At 50.0% G+C, this 25601-nt stretch overlaps 1 protein-coding gene across 1 annotated transcript in view; it reads right to left on the bottom strand.

Annotated features, from left to right (window-relative positions):
- The window catches only part of PLXNA2 (plexin A2), a 222950-nt gene that overhangs the window by 15345 nt on the left and 182004 nt on the right, over nt 1–25601 (bottom strand). The window contains 15 exon segments of the mRNA XM_010365623.2: nt 729–832; nt 1183–1342; nt 1991–2137; nt 2361–2427; nt 4472–4740; nt 5430–5572; nt 6882–7116; nt 7440–7583; nt 8228–8467; nt 13377–13470; nt 13623–13790; nt 15017–15153; nt 17108–17225; nt 23366–23388; nt 23390–23518. Coding sequence (XP_010363925.2) covers nt 729–832; nt 1183–1342; nt 1991–2137; nt 2361–2427; nt 4472–4740; nt 5430–5572; nt 6882–7116; nt 7440–7583; nt 8228–8467; nt 13377–13470; nt 13623–13790; nt 15017–15153; nt 17108–17225; nt 23366–23388; nt 23390–23518 — 2178 coding nt within the window.

The raw sequence follows: 25601 nt of genomic DNA, 5'->3' as shown, positions 1-25601 counted from the left end.
AATCTTACAGAGACCCCCCCCCAGCTGGGAGTGGTTACCACGGGAGGGGAGAAGACGCCGGAGTAGATACCTCCTTGATCTTGTGTTCTTTTGCAGGGATTTTTTTTTTTTTGATTGCTCATTTAATGTGTCTGCCTGTGTGCTAAACACCTCACCTTCTATCTTGTGTCTATTCCATACAACTGTTCGGGGCAGGGTTCACCAGGAGCCCCATTTTACAGGTGAGAGAAAAGAAAGCCTGGGTAATTTTCCTAAGGAAACCAGCTACTGAGAGGAAGAATGTAAGACCTCAAGAGAAGTCTATCCAACTCCCTGCTCCACTGTAAGTCAGAGGTGTGGGCTGCATTAGTAAGATGCTAAAGCGAGAGAGTGCCAGGTACCTTAAGGCAGCTGTCCATGTGGAGGGCTTTGCAATATACAGCTGTTTTTTTTTTTTTTTTTTTTTTTTTCCAAATGTAGAGGTACACAGAATAGAAATGCCTAGACCTTACCCTAGACCCATTAAATATGTTTCTGAGGGTGAAGTCTCATCACTCATGTTTTTTATCAGTTCCCTCAGTAATTCCAATCTTAGCAGCCATGGCTAAGAATCCCTGTTCTATGCTCCAGTAGGAGGAGGAAAGCAGGGAGAGGAAAATCTTTTTTAGACTTTTGAGGCCTTAGAGCAAGGCTTAGCGGGAAGGGAATATTCTGGGAAGTTGAAGAGGGGAAGAGACACCCCCTCTCACCTGATAATGCATCAGTGTGTTGAGCCGCTTCCAGTCACCCTCAATCTTGGTGGTGATGTCCTCATCTTGCAGCACGACCCGGGCGATCCGGCCTTGGCGCCACTCTGGGAGGAGGGGGTGGTGCAGGGAGCAACGTGAGAGGGATGAGGGCTGTGAGCCAGTGTCTCCCGATTGCACCTTCTCTAGGGACCTGGCAACCTGGCCTCCTCAAGCTGGTACCAATAACAGAGGCTAGAGACATCTAGGGCTCCATGGGCCCAGGCAGCAGAGGAAACACGTGGGTCTCCTCAGAGACAGCCACATCTGAACAGGCAGTGCCCAAAGCGGGAAGCATTTCACATGGGCCTCACCTGGCCAGGACACAGTCATGCCCCTGCAAGGGTTGTGTGCAGGGCAGCTTCCCTTCTTTCACCCCTCAACCCCTGCCCTCACACTCTGAGTCCAGGCTTCCTACCCAAGTCCATGTCCACCGCCCTCGGCCGCTGGGAATAGGGCACATTCTTATACACGGCATCAAGAATCTTCTCCTTGACTTGTGTGATGGTGTCACAGTTTAACACCTTCACTGGGATCTCTGGGCTGTTCTCGTTGTCAGGGTTGACGCAGTTCAGGATCTACAAGTGGGGGACAGAGGGTGAGCAGGACAGGAGCTGAAGGAGTAGTTTGAGGGAGAGGGTCAGGACCTCAGAATCTTCTTTTTCCAAAGTTCACTCTCTTTATAGGGGGAATAAGGGTACTTTTCTGGTCTGTGACTCAGTTTCCCTCACCTTCGTAACATCTGCCAAATGACAGCCTGAGTCATTGTGTCCACTTCTTCATTCTCAAAGCACCAAGACTCTACTTTCTAGCTCCTGGATGGCTTAGGAGAGACTATAGTTCTGGAATGAGGCACCCTCGGTGTTCAGAGATGGTTCTAGATGTATCAGAGACTAGTGGTGCACTTCCCCAAAGCCTCTATGTTAGAAACCAACATACATCTTTCTCATAATGCCAATTACCCAATACCTAATGATGGATGAACTTTTTTCTCCCCCAATATTGTCTAGGCATGGAGTGCTTTTTAGGGCTTACCAAATGAGATGGGATTGGGGGGTGGGCCTGCCTGCCTTGCTCTTGGTACACGTAGTTGCCCTTTGGGCTCACCCCAGACCAGCCTCCCATCCTCTTTATTGACCCCCTAGACTGCTTTTATGGACAGAAGGCAGAGTAAGGGACAGGAGCAGAAGATACACATGTGGGCCCGGAGCTTCTGGCTTCCTCACCAGGGTCTTGTACTCGATCTGCTGCCGGATGAGCTTGTCCTCACTCAGGGAGTAGCGGGCCTCACCCGTGATGGCGTCAATAGGGCCCTTCTCCATCTGCTGCTTGATGGCGCAGTATAGCATGAAGAGTGGCTCCCCCGCGCACTCCTGTGGGCACAGGCAGGGCAGGAAGTGTGGGCATGGCTTCCTCAGGTTTGCATGTTTTCCCTTTCCTCTCTCGGGGCGAGGCCAGTGGAAGGAGGGGCTTTAGCACACCCAGTCCAGGTTCCTGCTCCTGAGGGAGGGGGTCCCCATGCAGCCCTGTGGCCAGGATCTGAGCAGTAGCACCATCTGCCCTGGACTCTAGGCCCCATCTCACTCCCTTTCTCACCTTTAGGAACTTGTGCAGGAGGAAGGCAAACCAATTGGTCAGCATCTTTTCAGCCACAGACTCTGTCCTGGGGAAGGAAGAAAGGGTAAGGGGCAGTCCTTCACAGAGGGGTCTCCGTGTGGGGCCCGGGCTTGTCGCGAGGTCTCCCAAGAGAACAGTGGAGCATGCGAGAACGCAGGGTGGGGCGTCAGGACACCTGGGTCCCAGCCCAGCTCGCCCAGTAACTAGACTGTGACCTGGAGGTAGGGGTGGCTTCTTTCTGGGCCTCAATTTCCTATGAAAATGGAGAGGTTGGCCTTTTCAGCCCTGATGGTCCATGGTGCTCTGAACTGCTTTGGCTGCATCTGAGACAAGGTCTGTGGATAAAGGCACCTCACTATCCCATGGGGCTATAAAGAACCGGTTCTCCCAACTCACTTCTGGTCTTAGGGTGATAACTAGAGAGTTTCCCGGTCCTTCTGGGCTTTCTTGCATGCATGAGCACCCTGTTTTGCCTATCTGGAAGGTGCCTGGTCCCTTCCCCTCCAAAAACACTCAGGGTTAGACTTTCCTGGGTTCAAATCCTGATTCTGCCATACACTGGCTGTGTGACCTTGGGCAGGTCAATTAACCTCTCTGGTTTCTGTAGTCACATCTCTAAATGGAGACAGTCGTAATAACATCCACCCCCGATGGTTGTTGTCAGGGTTGAATGAGTTAATATTTGTATTTGTAAAGTGCTAAGAAAAGTGCCTGGCACCTGCTAAGCACTATGCATTAGCTGTCATTATTGCTGTCATGTGGGGTCTTGGATCCCAGCCCTCAGGTAGAGAGCAAGGCTTAAGTGCTTTGCCAACAGGGGATTTGCTCATGCAAGCACTGGCCCCCCTCCCCTTCCCGTCCCAGGGCTACAGATCTGGGGATGTGGGAAGGAACAAAGCGACTGTGACAGACCCTCAGTGAAGGGGATGCCGGAGGGGTATTTTAACTCCCTGCACGTGGTGCAAATTATACCCTCTGGTTGCAGTAAATCCCAGGCATTTGCCAGGGCTGCTCTGCAATCTGGGCCTGGGAGAGAGTGACAATGGCAGAAAAAATTGTAGCTTTCTCCCCTGGCTCCTCCCAGCATCCTCTCCCTGCATTGTGCCTGAGATTAGCTCTAATTTAAATACAACAGTTCTTAATGAGAGTTTCTAATGCTCAGATTGGCAGGATGGGGGCTCAGTACTCATAAAACACAGCCATTCTTCCTCCCTCCTCAGCCCACGTGGGGTCTGGAAGCCTGAGACCTTGCTATAGGAAGGCTAAAGAGGAGGGGTGGTGAATGGAGGTGGAACCCTCCAGCCCCTGCTGCCCAGAGGACTCCAAAGCTGTGCCTGGCTCTCCACGGCCTCTAGAGAGGTTGGGCTCGGGGGATGCTGAGGTCTCCAACCCTCTCCCCGCCAGGAAAACTGCAGCGGGCATGTGTAGTGGATGCTGTGATTCAGATCCAGGAAGCTGAGCTCAAAAGGCACAGCCTTCCAGGCTGTCCAAATCCCGAGCTCAGTGCTACGCAATAGAACCTCCTGCGATAATGCAAATGTTCTCTATCTGTGTGGTCTAATATGGTGGCCACTAGCTGCAATGTGGCGACCAAGCACTTAGAATGCGGCTAGGTGCTAGGGCAATGGAGGAGCTGGATTTTACAGTCTATTTCATTTTAATTTGTAGCAGCTACCTGTGGCTAGGGGTTGCTGTGCTGGACAGCACAGCTCTAGAGACATGGGGAGGAAGAGACCATGAGATAGGAATTGTTCTCATTTTGTCTAGGAGGAAACTAAACAACAGAGAGGTTACAACACTGGCTAGAAATCACAGAGCTAGCAGGAGGCAGAGCTGGGACTCCAGCTGAGATCTGAGGAAAGGTCTGAGCTCGTCCATCACACTTGGGCAACTTCAGACTCTGTAGTCTCCCTGGGCTGAAGGAAAGTCAGATTCTGCCCTGCAGAGACGTGAGGACACAGGCTGCTCTGAATGGGTGCCCCTTCTGGGGAATGGGCCTTCTCATGCTGCTTGTGGGGCCTGCTATAATGAGGTACTCTGTCCCTGTTCAGAGTCCTGCCACCCTCTCCACCCACTGCTGCGGGCCAGACCTCCGGAGTAGTAGCTTGGGGTGGTTCTTGTTCTCCAGGTTCTTATCGATGAGGTCAGAGAGTAGTTGCTTGAGGACATCGGTGGCGTACTCCAGGCGGCCCTGCAGGCCGGTCATGATGAGTGAAGCCACGTTGCCCCGGTCGCGCATGGAGAAACTACGCTGCAGCTCCAGGGTGCGGATGAAGGTCAGCAGGAACACCTTGTTGTTGATGAGCTGGGCAAAGAGCTTCAGGGCCTTCTCCACGTGCTGCTGCCCATTTCCTTGTACCTGGGGTGGGGCATGGTGGAGACGATGCCCTTAGAGAACAGGCATGGGGCCTCTTACCCGAGGGTCTCACTGAGGGCCTGCCGGCAATGACACTAGCTGTAGGACCCTATCTTTGAGGCCTATCACCACCCCAACCCTATTCCGCCCACCTGCGATGATGTAGGAACAGCTGGCTCTGAGGTCGACAGTCTGCTCTGACCTTGCACTGGGCCGGGGAGGCTGGGCTCCATGCGGAGCTCTCAGAGGGGAGGCTGCCTGATTTTCCCAAGGATAGAATAGGAGATGCCCCCTCAAACTTCTCAGTTTATTAGTCTCCCCTTAATCTCCTCTGCCTGATTTATTCTCTTTAGTAAAGCAAACCAACAAATGAAGAAACAAACCTCATAGAATCCTGTGTCTTTCTTTAAGCCATCTTAAATCCATTTTAGAATGAGGCAGTATCTTAGTTAATTATTTCAGTCATTAATTAAAAAATGACAATAAGCTTTGCCCTGGAACCATCCCAGTGAGCCTGGGTGCCCCCTTGGCTGTAACCTTCCTGATAGCTCTGTTGCTGAGATGCTGTTACGAACTACTGACCCCTCTTCACTGTTAATCTTACTCTGTGCTGCTGGGTCTCATCTGGATTCCCTAGGATACACTGGGCCTGCATCCCTGCTGGGTGGCTGGGCCCAGGAGGCAGGCATTACCTCCAGCTCCCGCAGAACGGGGTGGTCCTCGATGCCCGGGAAAAGGACTCGCATAGCGTAGGTACGATAGTCCAGGTAAGGGATTCCCGAGCGGTCCAGGTCACTGGTCAGCTCATTGATATCCGTCTGGAGCTCAGCAAAAGCTATGAGAATAAGCACACAGACAGGCTCGTGGGGAAGCCCCAGTCGGGGGAGGAGAAAGAGGGAGAAGAAGTTTGCAAAGGAGGAGGGGAGGATCTAGGGTGTAGAAACTCTGAGGATTATGGGGGTGTGTCTCCAGAGGGCAGGGCTACTTCCAGCCTATCTTTTTTAGGTGGTGGGGAAATGGGTGATTTTTATGTTATTTTCTCCTCTGTACTTATCTATAATTTTGAATTTTCTCTTTACATATTACAAGTGTAGTTACAACAAGGAAAAAAGAATATTATGATTGGGCTGTTTAGTAAAGATTCCGGAGGTGTTGGAAGCAGGTGAGAGACCATGGCTGAGGGGGTCCAGCAAAGACCAGAAAAGGCAAAGTGCTGCCCTTTTCCAAGCAAGACAATAAATCAAGATGCAAAAGCCTAGGGGAGGCCTGGTCATGAGACGCTTAGCTCAGAGCCGAGTTTGGGACGGGAAGGGCTTTAGAAGCCTCACCTTGGTGGTGGCACACCTGTCTTCCTGGCTCCTTCCTCTCCCAAACTCACCAGTCCTCTTGCCAGGAAAAGCCTTGGCTCCACCTGTCCTATTTCCCAGCCCAACTCTTCCCTGTCATCCAGCAGAGGGCTTGTTTCTGATCTTGACATTTGCAGCAAAAGGAGAAATGTTTTCATTCCTAATTGAGCTGTTTACCCTGAGAGCCTGCCAGGTCCTCAGCCTGAGAGGACGCCAGGTACACTCGTCACCTCGAGGCTGTGGTTGCGTGGTACACAGGAGAAAACACAAAGTGCACTCCCACACACGTCCACAGCCAAGGACACCAGCAAGTGGCGGCCTTCAGAGCGCTCAGCCTGCAGCACTGATGGCAAACAAACCCTGGGGCAGATGAGGCAGGTGCTCTTCTGCCTTTCCTGCCGTTGCTCTCACGTGCTGCGAAGATAGTGTGCAAAAAATAGGAGCTGGACACTCCTGTGGGGAATCTAGAGTCTGAGGCTATAGAGCCTGGGGGCTCTGACTGTGGGGACATTGAGGACCTGAGAGAGAGAAGGTGTTGGCCAGATTGTGGGATGAGTCAGGGCGAAGAAGAGACTAGAACAATGTAGTCGGACCTGGGTCCTCATGCAGTGGGCATTCTTCATTGGACATTTCTGGCCCTATGGGCAAAAGAAGTTCTGGGAAAACAGAGGTGAAAGTGGAATGCAAAGGCATGGCTGGCAACAATGGGAGTAAAGATGGGAGTTGTCTGCAGGGAGAAGGGCAATAAGGCAGGTGGAGAAAGAGGGACCCAGCAAATGAGGGTGTGCTTCCACTAACCTTCCTTGCACTCCAGGGCCACGCGGGACTCCAGGTTGTCCATCTGCATTTGCAGCCGCTTGAGAGTGAGGTCATTTTCTCGAGACTTGCGCTTGTAGGCAATGAGGACGATGATGACGATGATGAGGAGGAGGCTGCCGCCGGCCGCGATGCTGACGATGGCTGGCAGGGTCAGCAAGCTGTCTGAGATGACACTCACCGAGCCAGGCGAGAACACCATCCCGCCCACGTGAACCTGTGCATTGTACACACACAGACGCACACGGATGCACAAGGTGTAGAGCCCTGGCATGCCAGCAGATCCTTACAGTGTGAGGAAGGACATGACAGACCACAACCACACAGTGCAGATCTGGATAAAAAGCAACTTCCTGCCTTGGCATCTGCCTTTCTTTTCTTGTGTTCTCAGCTTATATCCATTTTGATGTAGGACACAGAGATGAGGAGATATGGAGGGGGTGAGTCAGACAACGAGGCAGAAGAGAGCCTTTCCTTAGGACAGATCACACATGCACCACGAGGCGGGGAGGAGGCACTACAGAGGAGGGGCTCACTCACCATGACCTTGTGCTGCCCAGTGAGGTTGGGAGGCTCGCAGAGAAGCTGGGTCTCAGATACAGTGACAGCGCAAGGGGTCTCTCCAATGAACACAGTGTAGTTGAGTTTGGCCCCTCCAGAGGCAGGAGGGCAGAGGTTTTTGCCCTGTAGAGAATAGCAGTCTTTATAGGCATAATTGACACATGCATGCACAAGTTAATTGCCTACTTAAAAAGAGATTAAGGAGAGGGGGAAGGGCAGCAGCACAAAAACCAGGAAATGACTCCTTGGCAAATTTTTGTGGAGGGGACTTCTAACAGCCATGTTCTAGAGAGAAAGAGAGAAAACAGAGGCAGGAGAGAACAAAAATGAAGAAGAGAGTGGGAAAAATACAGGGGAGAAAAAACACTAAACAAGAGAAGACTTGGGGGAGGATACATGGGATTTCATGAAAGTAGTGCGGCAACAAAGCACTTGGATGGACAGTGCCGGGGACTGTGACCTCTTGAAATGTGTGTGCAGGTACCTGTGGCCACAGAGTGGACGGAAAAGGAAACAGTTACTCCCAACTCATTGCAGTACCTCTGGTTCCCAAAGCTCACAAGAACAAACAGAAATATTCTAAAGTATTTCTTGAGAAGCCTGGATATCACTTGAGGGGTCGATATCTATCCATGAGCTCCTTCTGTAGGAAGGAGACAGCTTTGCAGGTTCGATAGCATAGAAAAGAGAGCCAGAAAGAAAGGCCAGGAGTGTGAGGGGCACTCTCTGGCATCGCTGCCCCGGTCCTCTCTGGTGGGCATTCATACCTTAAGAATGATGGGCGATCCCGGCTTTTGATCCAAGACTCCAGTAGGGCTGAGCAGTTCAAAGGTCGGGTTGGGGTAGTAGATAAACTTGGTGTCGTTGTAAATCAGCAAGGATTGGACATTGTTAAAGACAAATCCGAACTCATCTGGCCGTTCTACAGTGTCCAGGCCAGGGCGGTAGTCCGTGGTCAGAGAGGGTGCCAGGCAGGTGAGGGTGGTTGTGTTCACGACTTTACACACCTAAGAGATCCAGAGCACAGCATTCACACACTGAGTGCCTGGCAGACAGAGCCCAGGGGCCCGCAGCCATTCTCCAACCCTCTCCCTGTTTTTGTGTCCTGTCACTGGGTTTACTTGCTTGTCTCCATTCCATGGGAAAGCCCTCCAGGAACGGGCAGTGAAATTTTGGGGGAGTGGGGGGCATTTTCGCTTCTTCATTAATTCATTCACCAACACTATTTGGGCATCTAGTTTATAGTTTGTGCTGGTGCTGTGCTAGGAGGTGGGGCTATAGAGTGAAATAGTCACAGTCTGGAGGGGAGACAAACAAGCATTACAGTCTAGTCCTGGAAGAGGGCCTGGGGCATGGGGGACACACGGCACTGTTGGATGCATGCAGGGATGTGAAAAATAAATGCCTTGGTAGGGAAGGACCAGCTACTCTAGGAGTGTCTGTGTGTGTGCATGAGTGTGTGTGTGTGTATGTGTGTATGCGTGTATGCACACATGTGGGTGTGCACAGCCTGAAGCAGGGTAGGAGTGACTCATGGAAGTTTTCCCATGGAAGAAATGAATGAAATTTAATCTGAAGAATGAGTAGGACTTACCTAGATAAGGAGAGGGAGGGGGAGGGGAACAAGTTCCAGGCAGAGGGAACAGCACCAAAAGGCCTGGGGACAAGGGAGCATGGGATGTTTGAGAAAAAAGTAGGACAGAATAGCATAGTGTGTGTGTGTGTGTGTGTGTGTGTGTGTGTGTGTAGAGTGTGGAGCAGGAAGTGGTACGAGATGAGCACTTTGCCCAGTATGTAGTAGGTGTTCAGTTAATGTTGATTGAATACTGATGAAAAATAGGATTCTGCAACTCTCTAAATGTTTTTTGGGGTTTTTTTTTTGGTTTTGTTTTTTGAGATGGAGTCTTGCTCTGTTACCCAAGCTGGAATGCAGTGGTGCAATCTTGATTCACCGCAGCCTCCGCCTCCCGGGTTCCAGCAATTCTCTTGCCTCAGTTTCCTGGGTAGTTGGGATTACAGGCATGTGCCACCATGCCCAGCTAATTTTTGTATTTTTAGTAGAGATGGGGTTTCACCATGTTTGCCAGGCTGGTCCTGAACTACTAACCTCTGGTGATCCACCTGCTTTGGCCTCCCAAAGTGCCAGGATTACAGGCCTGAGCCACTGTGCCCATCCCTCTTTAAATGTTTTATGCAGGACCTCTCTCTCTTCTCTAACCAAGGGCTCCCTAACTCTGTACTGGGACAGAAGCTTGGTTTTGACACAGAGTTCATGATATCCTTTTTCTCTTGGAGGACTCTGGTGCCAACTAAAATCGTGGCTGGGCTGGTCCAGTCCCTCCTTAGCATGAGCTGTGCCATTCTCTCCTGTGGAGGTCTGGTTCTGGGGCTGCCCAAGACAGCAGTCAGACTGCAGAAACCACTAAAGGGCCCACGTGGGGCTTGGGAACAAAAACCCAGACTCCTACTCCCTCTCTGCCTGGCTCCCACACGGCACAGCTCGGTTTCAGCTTTGGGAGCAGCGGCGTCCCAGCAACAGCCAGGGCATCTCTGAGAACTCAGACTGCTTAAGCACACGCTGTCCTGGCAGGTCCACACATGTTGTGCGTCTGGCCAACATACACACACACAAGCTTCATGTTCAGAAACCAAGACTGTGTGTGAAATTGCAAAAAAAGCTGACACTGCATAGAGATTATGTCAGAGCTTCAAGTCCAAGTCTTAACCCTTCCTTTCCAGAGGGAATTTAAGAGTTTAAACAAAACAGCTCACTGTGGCCTTTATGCTGTAGTGGGAGTGAGGACACATTCCTGCCCTTTCTCTGGTGCAATTCTGCAGCCCCTTATGAACCTAATGCCCCTTTCATGTTCCAGCAGGGTGCAATGAGGCATGGGGAGGTTGAGGGGTTTGGTGAAATGGGTACAGCTGAGCCAGGGGGGTCCCAATTCCTGGGTTCTGCAAGAAGACACCAAGCCTTGGTAAGCCTCACTACCAACATCTTCCTCTCTGCTGGTCCTAGTCTAGCTTCCCTAGACCAGGCTCCTCAACGAATAAGCAAATCACTCCCAAGCAAGAGGCCTCTGTACACTTCCTGCCCCATGCTGCATCGGCACTTTGTTTGCCAAACATTCCTCTGGGTTTGGCGGCTTCACTCTGGCCCTCCTAGCTATCCACTGGGGCAGCTTCAAAACCCAAAGGCGAGGGGTAGGCCCAGGTGTGCTGAGGATGAGATGGGGCCCAACCAGGCAGGGCTTCAAGGGCAAAGTGCCTCCCTCTCTCCTACCATTCCCGAAAGTGGAAGCACAGGGCAGGGGTTCTGAGTCTCCCATTCTGGAGCCGGTTGACGGAAAGCTACATTCCTGCATTCTTTCCTCCAGGTCTGCCAGCCTGTAGATACCAGGCAGGTCACCACTGAAGCTGAGAGCCCCCAGCTCCCCAGGGGGCAGAACTGCTTCTTAAGTCCTTGGAACATTGAGATCATGGTGCACGGGGCTGGAGGAAGCGCTAGAACATTCCAGCCCAGGGCTGTAAATGAGTCCTGGTGAGGGGGCAGGGGGATTGGGACCTGAGCCTTCGGCCACAGGTGTCAGGTGTGGGGAAGGAGAGGGGCTTCCCAGCCCAGGCTTCTCTTCGATGGCTTCCTGAGGACTAAGGCTGAAGCCTTTGGAGGTCACGTACTCACCTCCAAAATTATCTCTAGACTGTATTAATTATGTCTTTTATTTTCTGTATGCCGATGCTTTGACATCTGGGGCCTTGCTGACTGGGGAGGGAATGTCCCTCCCAGGGCAAAATCCTAGAGATAGCAAATAACTTGCCTGTGAGCCTGCCTTTCATATACAGAAACCAATCCAGACCCCACAGCTCAACTGCCCCTTTCCATTCTATCCTCATCCCCTAATCATTCCAGGACCAGGCGCCAAACATCTAGGGACAGCCCTGGGCCCGAGCCTGCTAAAATGACTCAAACTAGCTGATCCTAAACTTGCTTACCCTGCTGTGCCTGTTCCTTCCTGCAGAAACCACATAAAGACTCTTGCCACGGTTTCTCCCTCCACCTCCAGGCAGACCAACCCCGGTGCTTCCCCCTGTGACCCCTGGGGCATGGGTTGCCCTCTTCTCTTGGGATCTGATCTATGAGTAGAACAAATTATATTCTGGTCTTGCCATACCTGAATAATAACAAAACCTATATTTTAAAACGTGTATCTAATTTGTTTGCTTTTTTTTTTTTTCTTACCCTTCCTGGGTATGAGTTTACCATTCTTGTTCCCATACCTCACCCTAGACCCTGGAGTTACCTGTGAGCTTCTGGGGACCCTAAGCTTCAGTCTGGAAATGGAATGGGCGCCTAGGCTCTTTTGCCCATGGATCAAGTTTTACACCTGGTACAAGGAGGCATGCGCTCACTTAGCCCAAAAAGGAGTGACCGTGGTGGATACCGAAGGTGTGGTAGGAGTGCCCCTACATCTCCGGAAGGATGGTAATGTCAAGCCCACCAGCATTTCATGTGACCTAGTTACGACAAGTCTGGATGTTTGGAATCCACCTTGGCTCTTCCACCAGTCACCTTTATGATTGGGGGCAAGTCATTTAACATTTCTGACCTTAGTTTCCTCTGCTACACAATGAAGGGGTTGCATCAGATGATCCCCGAGACCTTTCCATATCTAACCTTCTAGCACTCTGTCATTTTATGTATCTCCATGTTTCTTATGGAAGCCTCAAGTACCCTGGAAATGTGTCAGGGGTAAGACGGGAGACACAACACCATCTTCTCCATCTCCATCTTAGCCTAGTCAAGCCCCTGAAGGTCAAAGCAGTAATATTAGTAATTTCTATAAAAAAGAATGGCCATAGTAGCATCTGCTATAATAAAATTATGAACACAATCATGTTTCAAAAAGTATTGTCTGAAAGAATGAGATGGAGCCTAGAAAAATGATTAAAAAATTTATAACGTACCAGACATTCTATCCCCGTGATAAAGACAACTTTTTAAAAATTACAAAAATTACACGGCTCTGCATGGAAGACTAATATAAAATGTCCAAACTGATCATCTTAGCAAGCGGGGTGGAGTTATCTGATGCAGTGACTAGCATTTATCAACTGCCAACCTCATGCTGGCCACGGGCTGGCAGGTTATGAAGCTGGGGCAGGTTTGCTTGTCACCATTCATAGCTGAGGGGTGGAGGATCGGGAGGTTAAATGACTTGACCATGCTTGTACAGCTAATAGATGGCAGAGCCCTGCTTCCCCTCCAGACTTGTCTGAATCTGGAGCCAGAATTTCTCCAACCACTCCCAACATGGGTTTTCATCGGACCTCAAAGTCAACCTGTCATAAAACAGGAGTCCTTTTGTGCTGTATCATAAACTCACAAGCCAGTACCTTGATACACTCACTATATCACCTTCTGACAAGAAATTGTACTGTCATTATACTATAAAAATCATTGTAGGGCTGAATATGGTGGCCCATGCCTATAATCCCAGCACTTTGGGAGGCCAAGGCAGGAGAATCACTTGAGCCCAGGAGTTTGAGACCAGGCTGGGCAAAAGAGACCTTGTCTCTAAAATAATAATAATAATAAACTAGTCAAGCAGGCACCTGTGGTCCCACCTACTCAGGAGGTTGAGGCGGGAGGATGTCTTGAGCCCAGGAGGTTGAGGCTGCAGTGAGCTGTGGTTGCACCACTGCACTCCAGCCTAGGTGACAGGGTGAGGCCATGTCTTAAAAAAAAAAATTGTGATGTTCAGGTATTTGGACCATGATTCCAGGCTCAGAATCTTAAGCCAGCTTTCCTCTTGGGTATTCAGGGGCTCCAGTGCCTAACCCAGAGCTCATCCCATTGCAAAACATCAACACAGAGCTGTGTTTACCAAAGGCTAGGGCGGACCAACAGTTACTCACATTGACAGATTCTTTGCCGTTGAATTTGACTCGGATCCTTGGCTCCTGAATGACATCCAGGTTGAAGCCTGTGATGGTCAGGGGCGTGTGGCCACTGGAAACAGGCAGAGGCTGGGTTAGGTAAAAACCCCCTCAAATCTGGCATGGTAAACCTCCACCTTAGGGAATACTCTCATGAGCCAGACTTGGGCTGCAGGGATCATGCTGGGTGGCTTCCAGGTGCATCCCTCCCACCTTCTGCCTCACCTGGCAATGCTCCACTCTGGCTCGATGCGCTGGACCCGAGGGTCATCTATGTACTCAAACTGCAGGTTGTTATCCACACGGGCTCGGTCGACACTCACAGAAACAGGGACTGGGCCAAGGCCATTGGATGATGGAGGTGAGACACACACGATCTCACTCATTGACCTCCTGACAGGGAGACAGAAGGAGGGTTGAGAAGAAAGGCATGGGCAACAAGAGGTGTCCACCGGCTTGACAAGGGGCTTTCCTTGGTCTGGGGGTACGGCCACAGAAGTGTTCTCTCATCCTTTTATATTCTATACGATGGAACACATCCTGCTTCAGTGTAGATCAGTGCCCCAATGGATTAGGGAGGTAGCAAATTGGAGAAGGGGGTTAGAAAATGAGGGGGTGCCGGGCGCGGTGGCTCATGCCTGTAATCCCAGCACTTTCGGAGGCCGAGGCGGTCAGATCACCTGAGGTCAGGAGTTCGAGACCAGCCTCAACATGGAGAAACCCCATCTCTATTTAAAAATACAAAATTAGCCAGGCATGGTGGTGCATGCCTGTAATCCCAGCTACTCGGGAGGTTGAGGCAGGAGAATTGCTTGAATCTGGGAGGCAGAGGTTGCGGTGAGCTGAGATCACGCCATTGCACTCCAGTCTGGGCAACAAGAGCAAAACTCTGTCTCAAAAAAAAAAAAAAAGAGAGAAAGAAAAAGAAAATGAGGGGCAGGGATAGGGTTTCATGGACTTTGGGGAACGCCTCTTTTCTGGAATTTTTTAGAATATAACTATTTAGCCAGTGCTTAGAATCTGGTCAGGCAGTCAACAAATATTCACTGAGCACCTACTGTATATAGGAGTGAATGCACAGTCCTTGCCCTTGTGGAATATGCAGTCTAAGAAGGAGATAATCAAGTAGATAATCCTGGGCAAACTGGGTTCTCATCCATGGATTCTTTCAGAATTCTCTACATCTTCAGGGCTAGGGGAGTGCTGGCAAATGGTAGGTGTTCAATTTTTTATGTACAGAGGATGCCCTGAACATAAGTCTGTGCTTTCTAAGAGCTGTGGCTATGCAATCTCTGTGTTTCTCAAGTCACCATAGTGAGGACTTAATGAATGCTTGATCCTAGCAGTGACTGGGGAGCTCCTAGGAGCCTCCTTCATCTGGTGTTCTCATGGCCCTCACTTCTCATTATTTTTAGAAGTATCCAGCCCCTTTCATATATGGGATATAAACTGACAAGTGGCATGTATTTCTCACAGTGACTGGTATGGTATTTGGGTCTAGGTGTAGCAAATAATATGGAAGTGATGGGGCAGGCCTATGAATGAACATGCACAGTAACATGTGTACAGCATGTGTCCCAGATGTGCAGTCTTCTGGTGGGCCTTCAAGTTCATCTCACCCATAGAACTCGCAGGTCTGGTTGCCCAGGTAGACTGCCACGCTGCTCCCAGCCCCAAGGTAATGCCCGGTGATGGTTACCATAGTGCCTCCTGACTCCGGACCTCGGATTGGGTTGAGTGACAGCACAGAAGGGTTCTTTGGAAAGAAGCAGAGAAATGACTACAGCTTAGGTTTTGTCCAAAAGGATGGACCATGGTTAGATCTAAAGATGGGAGAGACTGTTTTCATTCTGGGCATGGTGGTACTTGTCCTGTGCTTTTTAATCCTAAAAGCTCACTCTGCTTACTCCAGAGGTGAGAACCTTTCTAAGAATCATCTCTGGGCATGTCCGGGAAGGCAGAAGAGCCACGTGCTGAAATTAATTAACTCCCCAGAGTCTCATGGTCATAACAATGAAGGGAAAGCAGAGGTGACACTGACTAATCTATCAATTAGTTTACAAATTGAGAACAATTTGAAAATGCTTTTCTATCTAGAGCCTGTACTGATTTTTTGGGCACAAAATCGATGGGGCTGAATAAAGCGTCCCTGCCTGGGTTGGGCCACCGAGAGGCTAAAGTCCTCCATTAATGGCCCATGTACATGCCCTTCTGTCCTTCCCTAAGCATAAGAAGGGCACAGCAGGGCACCTGGTGCAGAGAGTTGTCAGTAAATGTTAGGATGGCTTTTCAGACCCTCATCAGGAGGATGGCGCATCACTGGCTGGGGCTTTCTACTAAGCTCACTAAGTAGTAAAATTCAGCCTGAAGCTTAAAAGAAATGCCTAGCTTAAAATGCATCAGGCGGCTGACCTAATCAGAAAAGAATTGCTTCTGCCTGGAGAGCAGTGGAGTGGAGTGAATTGGAAAATACATTTAACTGAGCAACTATACAGGCATGAATTCTAGTTTGCACCAGCCATTCATCCGCTGTGCGTCCTGAGGCAAGTTTTCAGATCATTCTTTACTCCTCTGTCAAGTGAGGAGGGTGGGCTAGGTTATCTCTAAAGCCCCTCTCAGCTCTGACTTTCTCCGGATTGTCAGAGTGCTGACATTCTCCCCAGCTAGTTCTCCTGCCTTTGCTTCTAACACAAATGCCCACTGCCCCTGCCCCTGCCCTGAGTAAGAGATGGAGTAGGTTGGCTGCAGATAGGGCAAGGTACTCTCCAATCTGAGAGAGGAGCATGTAAGAAAAAGGTGGAGATGCCAAGATAAGAAGGCAGAGGCTAGAAAACCTGAAACAAGCAGTAAAATGCTTTACAGAGAATAGAATTTTGTGCTCTAAAGATTTTTTAAAACTCTCAGCAAGGCTGGTTTGACCCCATCTGCTAGTGTTAATGCCTTTTAATGAAGTACTCCATGTAGCAATGTAGGTAAGTGTCAGAAAAGAGACTTTGGGGCTGAAGAAGCCAGGTTATTGATTCAGTATGAATATAGCCCCGCTTGGCTCCAGGGCCCCGGAAGCAAGTTATTGATTCAGTATGAATAGAGCGCCATTACAGAAAAAAAGTCTTTGCAATTCGACTACCTGTTGCCTGCGCATAAAGAGATGTTTTCAAGTGTGAGTGTGTGAATGTGTGTAACTATAGTAGTATACAGAGTGACTCTGGTGGTCCTGTGTACAGATACACACCCCTGCCAGATTTCAGTGACTCTTCTAAACTCCCACTTAAAATATCCTTGGCAGAAAACAAAGCATGTGGATAAATATAGACTTATTTAATTAGGTCCCTCAGGCTATGCATCCTCATTAGGCTAGAATTAGACTAAGATATTACATTGGTGGAACAAGAGGCAGTCCCTCCCCGCCCCCAGTCTAGGATCCACTTTCTAAGAAAGGCTGGATTTTGCCTTATTTAGAACGCTGACCTATGGCCCTCTGGGACTCCTAAGACTCCACAGCTTTGTTAATCACAGGCCCATCTCATCCTGGAAAGACAGGCTCTGAAAGTAGCAAGACCAGAAGCTGCCTTATCTGGAGGGTCCCTTTTCTCCTCCTTGGTCTGCAAGAAGCCTGTTGGTAGAGGGGATTGGGGGCTTCCTGGGAGGAGTCTGGAGCATGTGAGTGCCCTCCCTGGGCACTGGCACCCGGCCCTGGACCCAGTACTCACCACGAAGGTGTACTGCTGATGGGACTTGGTCATGAACTCTGGCTTACACTCGCCAATGCACAGGCGCACCGGCCCGGAGGTAGTTCCCACGAGGGCATGGCCCATCTCACAGACAATCCTGGGGAGAAGGCAAACCTTCTGGTGAGGGGCTGGGCAAGGGTTGGCATCCCTGCCCGCTTGCTCTCCCAGTCATGGCAAATGAGTCATCACAGTCTTGCAGTAATGCCAGACCAAGAGAGCTTGGTCATCCATCTTGCTGTGTGACCTTGGGTACAGTGCTTTCCCTCTCTGGGTTTTGGTCTCATCTGTACAGTGTGAAGGTTGAACTGGATCATCTCTAAAGCCCTATGTGCCTCTGATATTCTCTGCTGCCTAATTCTGTGGTTCTCCATGTCTAGCGCAGTGGCTAGCATTGGGTAGGGGCCTAGAATTTGTGGAATAAAGGGAATGTCCAACAGAGTGATCTAAGGGCAGCAATCTAGCTGACACTCTCTCCTGTGTAACAAGCCGACATTGCTACACTCCCTAAAGGAGTGAGGGCGTGTTTGCCAAGCCAATTCAATTGTGGTTTGCTTCCTGTAGTGAGTTTTTAAAAGGGGAGAGATAATCTGGTGAGACAGTGAGAGCTCAAAGAAGGAGCTCCCTGCAGAACGGGAGGGGTGGAGTCCTGCGGCAGTAGGCAAAGGGGTGGGAGCTGGACGAGTTCATTAGGCCAGCAGGTGACACTGGCCTTTCACTTCATCAAGGGCTAAGTACACCCGGTAGAAGAGGCAGTGACATGGCCCTGAGTGAAAGTCACGTCTCACACTAACGGGAGAGCTGGAGGGAAGAGGTGTGCAGCGCTGTCTCTTGAGCTGCCCAGATCAATACCCCTAGTGATGACTTCCCTGGCGCCTGAGAACAGTTACACAAGCACATTTAGATACTGGTTGCCTTAGCCACGGTAGCCTTCTAGAAAGGGTGGGCAGCTGAGGATGGGGAGAGATGAAGGAATCACGGACTTGGGGAAACTCTTGCCTGGAATGTTCGGGCCTCGGCTGGATGGGAGAGGGCCCTGACAGTTTAGCAAAAAAGAGCTTGGGAACAGAGGGAAGGATTTTTCCTTTCCTCCCAACATCATTTCGGAGGTTCAGAGCAGTCTGGTGCTGCTAGTAGGTTTGCTTAGTGGGAAGTCAGAAAAACAGACCCCATCTCCGCTAATCCCCAGCATTATCCTGGCACGGTGGGGAAGATCCGTGTTTAACCGAGCGATGCTTATCTCAACAGCTTCTCTAGGAAGGAAGGTAACTAAACAGAGATTTCATTTTGATGTAATAAAACTTGCATTAAACAAATATGCTGCATGCTCACACACACGGCACGCCACTGATCTCCATCTCCTTCATAACAGTTAATCCCAAACAACTACTTTCACTCCTGGCGAATATTTACTTAACATGCAATAACTGTCTTATTATGTTTAGCATATTAGATTCAACAAGAAAGTACTGAATGCATATGTAAGAATAGTCTCTTTTCCCTTTCTCTATGAATCAATCAATTAATTATGAACCCGAGTAAACATGATAGTGATGATCAATTAATATTTTACACATAACTGTCTCCTGAAACCCCATTAGGGGAGCATTTGAGAAGCTCAATTTAAGGTACCGTGTGGTTATCTTCATGCTGCTACCTGCGTGTGGTTAACGACTCTCCCATCCTGTTTCCTGGGCCCTGACAACCTGCTGCTGTTTCAGGTCCCTGACATCCTGCAAGTGATGCCCAGCATGCTCAAGGAGCTCCAGGGGAGGATCAACTGGATATTGTGGGCAGTGTCGGGGGAGAGGAGGGAAGAGAGCAGGAGGGAGCAGGTACGTTTCTCTCCCTCTCTTCTAATTAGGGTTTTCTTGTTACTCAGTCATCACCCTCAGACACTCTGTTGGAGTGATCTTAGAGAAGAAAAGGAGGAAGAAATCATCACAGGCTTGAAGTTAAGGAAAAAAGAAATAAGAGAACATGTGAAGGTCATGGGCAGCATGGAAATGTTCTTCCCTGGGTCCTGGGTCTGTGTAGGAAAGGAGAAGGCCTGGAACAGTCCTGGTCAGCTGCCCCTGTGTGGAGCTAATGACGGGCCCTTGGCACACTGTCTCTTCTAGGACATTTTCCTGCTTGGGGCTCCTGTTTCAAAAGAAAAGCAGTATATTCAAGTGCCTAGGAGAAGAGTGATGACTGAGAGGTGGATGCCACCCAAGTGTCCAAGGAGGGGCACCTGTAGTTGGAAAGGCAGGATGCAGGGGTCCAGGGGCTGTGCTGGGGAGGAATCAGAGCTGGCCATGGGTCGCTTTTCTCGGGCATCAGCTGAGCCCCCTTCTCAGCTGTGGAATGAGTGTGGAATGAGTGGGCAGAGGGCTGTGGTCAGCAGTGGGTTGTAGAAAAGGGTCTGGGCAGGAAGATCTAAGAACTGGAGAGTCCTAAGAAAATCAGGCTGCATTGCAGACAAACTCTAATCACCTCAACTCTTCTTCCCTTTCATTACTGGGACCCAGTGCCTGCAGGCAAGGGTGGAAAGGGCTTGAAAGTATTTGTTGCAGGCACTTGTTATTTGAGTTCAGGAAGATAAGGAGTTAAAGGAAGAAGCTAGGGCAGCTGCAGGGAGTGGAAAGGGTTATATTGTAGAAGGAGCATTATGCCATAGTAGATTCTAGACCTTAATAACAAGAACTACAGTTTACTGATTCTGCCAGGCAGTCTACAAGACAGGATCTCATGCCATCCTCAGGCTCTGCTACAGAGCGGATCTTATCTCCATTGTACAGGCAATGAAACTAAGGCTCAGAGATGCTAAGTGACTTATCTATGGCCATAATTCTGGTAAGTGGCAGAGCCCTGATTCAAATCTGGGTCAGCTCGACTCCAGAGCTCACGCTTCTGACCACTCCCCTCTACTGCCAATAGATTTAGTGGGATGCTCTGTACATCTTTCAAGGAAGGGACAGTATGGATATGGCAGCAATGGTAGAGGTGAGGTTGTTGGCAGGGGGTGGTAAGAAAGGCTGAGCTGGGTTCCTCAGGTTCTGAGAGCTAACCACTTGTCCCCTCTACCTTCTTGGTTGTAGACAACCATAGGCAGTGGTGTGCCCACCACCACCTCCTCCAAGTCTTGCAAGTCAGCAAGATTGGCTGATTTCTTGTGGTTTGATTTCTTGTGGCCTCTTGCCTTCCCTGTCTCCTCCCTGTGTCCCTGGTGGCTCTGGGGTCCCTATATATTGTTAGGTGACAATAGCTGGAGATGCCTAGATTCTCTCCTTATAAAATGGGAAGTTGGACCAAACAGCTGTCCAGCTTTGACATCTGAAGACCTGACTCCTCCTGGTGCCAGGGGTCTTCCGGAGGCACCTCAGTGCCACAGGTAATCTTTACAATGGGAGCTGCAGATTCCATGGGCACACCATTTACTGGTTTGGACATCCAAAGGACCACCAAAGCCAATGTAGAAATCATCTATTCCTAAATATCTATTTTCCAGATGAGATGCTTGAGGAGCAGGGAGCAAAGTAACTTGCCCAAAGTCACCTGGTTCATCCACAGATGAGCTAAGGCTTGAGCACCAGTCTCCTGAAAGGCAACCCAGTACCCTTGCCCACACTACACCACCTACCATAGACTTGCAGAGATGGTGCCTTGCTCCCTGGGGCAGCAGCACACACACATCTCACATCCACCCCGCAGTGGCTGAGTTCTCAGGTACAGCAGATGAGAGGGAAGCAGCCTGAGGATCTGAGGGGAATCTGCCCCATGTGGAGCCCCTGTCCCAGGAGGGGCTGAGCTGCAGCCTCAACCTGCATCCCATGGTCCAGGAATCTTCCTGTGACTGAATCATCCAGCCCTCCACAGACCTGTGGGGTGCTGATTGCAGGACTAAGCGGGGCCCTTTAACCAACATTAACCTAATTGCTGAGTGATAGATGGCACGGCACAAGCATATGGTGAATCATTACCGTGCTGGCGAATCCTGCCCGCGCCCGGGACTCTGCACCAGGCCCTTTTAGCCAAATTCATTTCTCACAGACATCTGTAATGATTGTGCCTGCTGCTTACTGCCCAGGATGGAGGCTTTAATGATGTTAACAAACTCTGAAACCTCGGGAGTGGTAATGAGCCTGGCATGGCTGGAAACCAGGGCTGCATCCAGCGAGGCATGGGGTGTGTTCTCTGCCTTCTGCCTACCCCATACCTGAGGTAGTGGTTTTCTGGAGCGACCACCAGCCTCTGCAGGAATGCATGGGGACCATTCCCCTCCCCACGCTCCTTTCATAGCCTCACTTGCAGCTTCTCTTGACACTTTCTTCTCCATGACCCTGGGTGCGGGGTGAGTGCAGTACATTTCATTTCATAAATAGAACTGAAATTCCTTACATTTGGGCAGCACATTAGGCTAATGAAGGTCACAGAGATTGAACAGCTTGCTAAGGTCTTAGGGCTGGTCAGTAGAGGAGGCAGGTCTAAAACACGGCTTCATTCCAAACCTCATATGATTCTGAAGGCCAGTTTCCCAGGAATTTGCACTTCTCAGCTAAAAGCCTTACCTCCCACCCTCACCCCATACCCTAGCCCTTTCCTTTGGATTCCTGTGGCATCTCACCAAGTCGGATACAGGTCGGTATCCAGGGGCCCAAGGGAGGTCCTTGAGGTTGAGGTGGATTTGGGGTCATGTAACTGAGCACCTTGCCCAGTCTGGCAGGGTGCGGGGCTCTGTAAAGACGGTCTGCCAGGAGGCCTTCTGTGGGTGCCCTGGCTCCTGCCACAACAGCTTTCACCTCTTTTTTGGCTCAGAAGCACTATTTGTTTCCTTTCTCTTTTTCCATCTTCCTCATCTCTTTCCTATAGGCCCAGCCAGCCTTTCCTCCAGGACTCATTCCTTGCAGGAATAAGGCTGTCATTGAAGGATCAGACCTGAAGGATCTGAGAGATCAGGCCAGCTCTTTCTTCTCCCCTGCTGTGGCTGGCAGGCATCACACAGCCCTCAGAGTCTGGGAATTCACCCCTTTGGACTCTGACACTTCTCTGGACCTTGCGAGAATCATGGCCTCTGAGCCTCAGAGCTACACACTGATTCGTGGAATTTCGGACTGCTCCTGTCCAGGAGTTGTGCGCCATCACTGTTGTGGAAGGGAAGTAGCCCTGCATTAGGGGTCAGGAGACTCAAAGTCTAATTCTGCCTCAGCCACTTATGCCCTGAATGAACTGGGGAAAGTCATTTCACTTCTCATGAGTCCTTTGCTCTCTGCTGCTTTGCGGAATGACGATAACAATATTTACGTCTCAGAGTCCTTACCAATTAAAAATGAGATAGTGGATGAGAAAGTGCTCTGTTAACTGCAAAGTGCTGATGGAAGATAAAGCGATGTCATTTTTATGGTTGCCACTAAAGGCAGGCTCTGGTCGGGGGAGTGGGGGATCAGAGGAAACAACCTGACCTGGCAGAGGGTTGAGAGTAAGGGAAGGAAGTCCCTGCCCCAAAGTCATGCTCTTGCTCATGCTCCCAGTACCCCCTGCAGAGCTGTGTTCACAGTGGAATCAGAATGGCTTGACCCAACTGTCCTGATAAATCATGCAGAATGATTTGGCTGCTTCCCTTCTTTCTCCTTTGGAGGGGTAGCCTCCCCTTTTCCATCCTCCCACCCCCAGCTCCGTGCCCACCTCCTGCCCACCAACTCCACAGCAGGCTGCCACTGCCAAACGAACACCCCAAATTGGAACATATGTCACTCCTGGAGCCCCGTTCGCCTGTCCGCCACTACATGCCTATTTTCTAATTTCTAGCTGACATTTCCCTTAGTGAAATAAATGAATTTGCTCCGGCGGAGGCCCTGCTTGGATTAAGCTGCTGTCAGAGCCCCATGCACCAAACAAATTGTTGCCCGCAGCCCACCGTGCGGGATGCATTCCAATGGGGGCTGGCAGGGGGAAGGGCTGGGGGAGACCTAGGAGGAAACGCTCAGTCACACCGGCGGGCAGGCAAAGACTCAATGAGAGACGGTCAGGGCCGGAGCCCCGATGCCAGAAGAGCCAGGGAACAGGGAATCAAACAGAATGAGACCGCCTGAGGGTGGAGGTGAGGGAGGAGGGGGCTCTGGGGAGGCTTCTGGGGCAGGTCCATGGGAGGAGAAAGTAATGGGAGATGAATCATGGAAAAGGCCCAGGGAAGGGAAAGAGGAGTCTCCGGTCTCCACTCTGAAGCTCCCATGGGAAAAGGGCCAGCCAGGGCAGACTCACTGCTCAGCGATGATGTATTCCCCTTGGGAGGGGCGTGCAGGGCACCCCAGCCACCTGCACATGGTGGGCGATCTCGGAGAAGTCCAGACCCAGGTTCACGCCATGGATGGTCACTCGCGTCCCTCCTTCCGGCGGTCCAGACACCGTCAAAATCTGCAGTAGGAAAATGGGATTAAAATTTGGGTTGGCCACAGGAACAGAAACAGCAGCACCCTTCCCCCTCCCCCAGGGAGGTTTAAGAACCTATGGGCACCAGGAATTCTGGTGAGTGACTGTGTTTTGTCCACTTTTTAGGTTATCTCGGATCTTGACATCATGCTCTGTTTTACACTACTTCCTCGGTTCTTTAGGTCATTCATTCATTCATTTACTTATTAAAAAATTATCAGAAAGAATACTAGACTCAAGGCAGAAAACCATGGTTTGAGACGTATCTCTAACTCACTAGTTGCCTGATTACGATCAGTCACATAATGTCTCTGAACTTCAGTTTTCTTAGTTGTGAAGGAGGTATAATCATTTCTGCCAACCTCGAAGGGAGCTTGGAAGAACCAAATAGAAGGTGTGCTAGGGAGCACTTTGGAAACCAGAGGACTTTGTAATTGTGACAGTGTTATTATTGCCCCTGTTGTGTCCTAGAGCCTGTTGGGGGTACAATGATGAATATGGCAGGAAATTTGCCCTTATGAAACTTAGAGTCAGGGAGGATGAGATAAAGGCAGTTCATGAATACCACTGATTTGGAGTATATAGGGGTAAGACAGATACAGAAGGAAAACAGTGGGAGTGCAGGGAATAGAGTTTAGGTGTGGCTGCAGGGGAGATGATCAAAGATGGAAAGTGCATTTGACACTGTTCTGCAAAAAACATCCTATGACACACGCTAGGACCAAGAAGAAATAACTTTAGGATGTTCCAAATCTTTGCTGGCTTCCTGTTAGCAAGGATTGCTTATTTATTCATTCCTTAATTCAGCCCCCAAACACTGGAAACAGAATAGCAGAATCCGGGTCTCTCAAGATATAATACAGTTCTATCCGGGAACAGACCAGGCTCTTGGAAAAATGCAGCTCTTTGGGATCCAACAGTCCCCAGTGAGCAAGTTCACACTTTGGCCAATAGTTATGTGAAGCAGGAAAAATAATTAGAAGTGAACTCAATCCTAAATAGCAGAGGAACATAGAATTTCATAACTGGAAGGGATCTCAGAGCACCTTATTCTAAGATCCTTACTTTTCACAGCAAGATGCATGAGACCCAGAGAAGTCAGGGATATATCCAAAGTTTTGAACAACTTGTATACACAGTTGTAAAAAGGTCAAGTGTTCTTTTTACTACATCCTAGGGAGGGCAGGATGAAAGAAGGAAGGAGCAAAAAAAAAAGGGGACTTGATGAAGATCGAGGGTCCACTAGAATCTCTCAGAAGAGGATACCTGGGCAGAGCCACAGCCTAACTGTTTTTGGACAGTTCTGGACAGTCTCCCTCATGACCCTGTATGTGCTGGTGGAATGTCCGATGGGGTGGCAGGGTCAGTGTACCCAGGGGTGGAGATGATGGATGAGTAACATGCTGTCGAGAGATCTGGAGACCCTTCTTATCTCATTGCTTCTTGGCAGATACACTGCTCCCTTCCTGTGATGTGGGCACCATGAATTGTGCCGCCAATTCAGCCACCAACCACCAAGTGATAGTGAGAGAGAAAAGATGCCTCCTTCCCTCACTGCCCGGCTGATATGCTGTTCAGACTCCCAGTCTCTTGGTAAGTTGGCTGCAGAGCCGGGACTTGAACTCAGACCTCCTGCCTGTCTATCCTCCGTAGGACAAAGATGGTTCTGCCTCTTTCCCTCTGTCCCATCCAGGCCCTGAACACTCTTATCTGGAGGCTCATTTTACCCAAGTCACCTTGTCTATGGCTCTGACTCTCTTGTCTGAAAATAAAATATCTCCCTTATGAATAAAAATAAACAACACACATGAAATGAATCAAGGGAGATATAGTCAAGGGGACTCAGAGGTGTCTCTGTATGCTGGGGGTGAGGGTGGGAGAAGGAAGGACAACTTGGAGAGGAAGGAACTGGCATGAGGAACTAACAGCCACTATAGCTCTTCTGTCCCTGCACTCTAAAAATATCCAACAATAATCCATCCTGGCTGTTCCAGTCTCCCCTGGCACGGTTTCCTTAGGGACCTGGGACTCCTAGGCTCTGGGAAATGCATACTCGTTAATGAGAAAT

This window comes from Rhinopithecus roxellana, chromosome 8 (genome assembly GCF_007565055.1).
Source record: "Rhinopithecus roxellana isolate Shanxi Qingling chromosome 8, ASM756505v1, whole genome shotgun sequence".
In the NCBI taxonomy this organism is placed as follows: domain Eukaryota; kingdom Metazoa; phylum Chordata; class Mammalia; order Primates; family Cercopithecidae; genus Rhinopithecus; species Rhinopithecus roxellana.
Note: the sequence above shows the minus strand (reverse complement) of the source record. Positions and strands in the feature narration are given on the sequence as shown.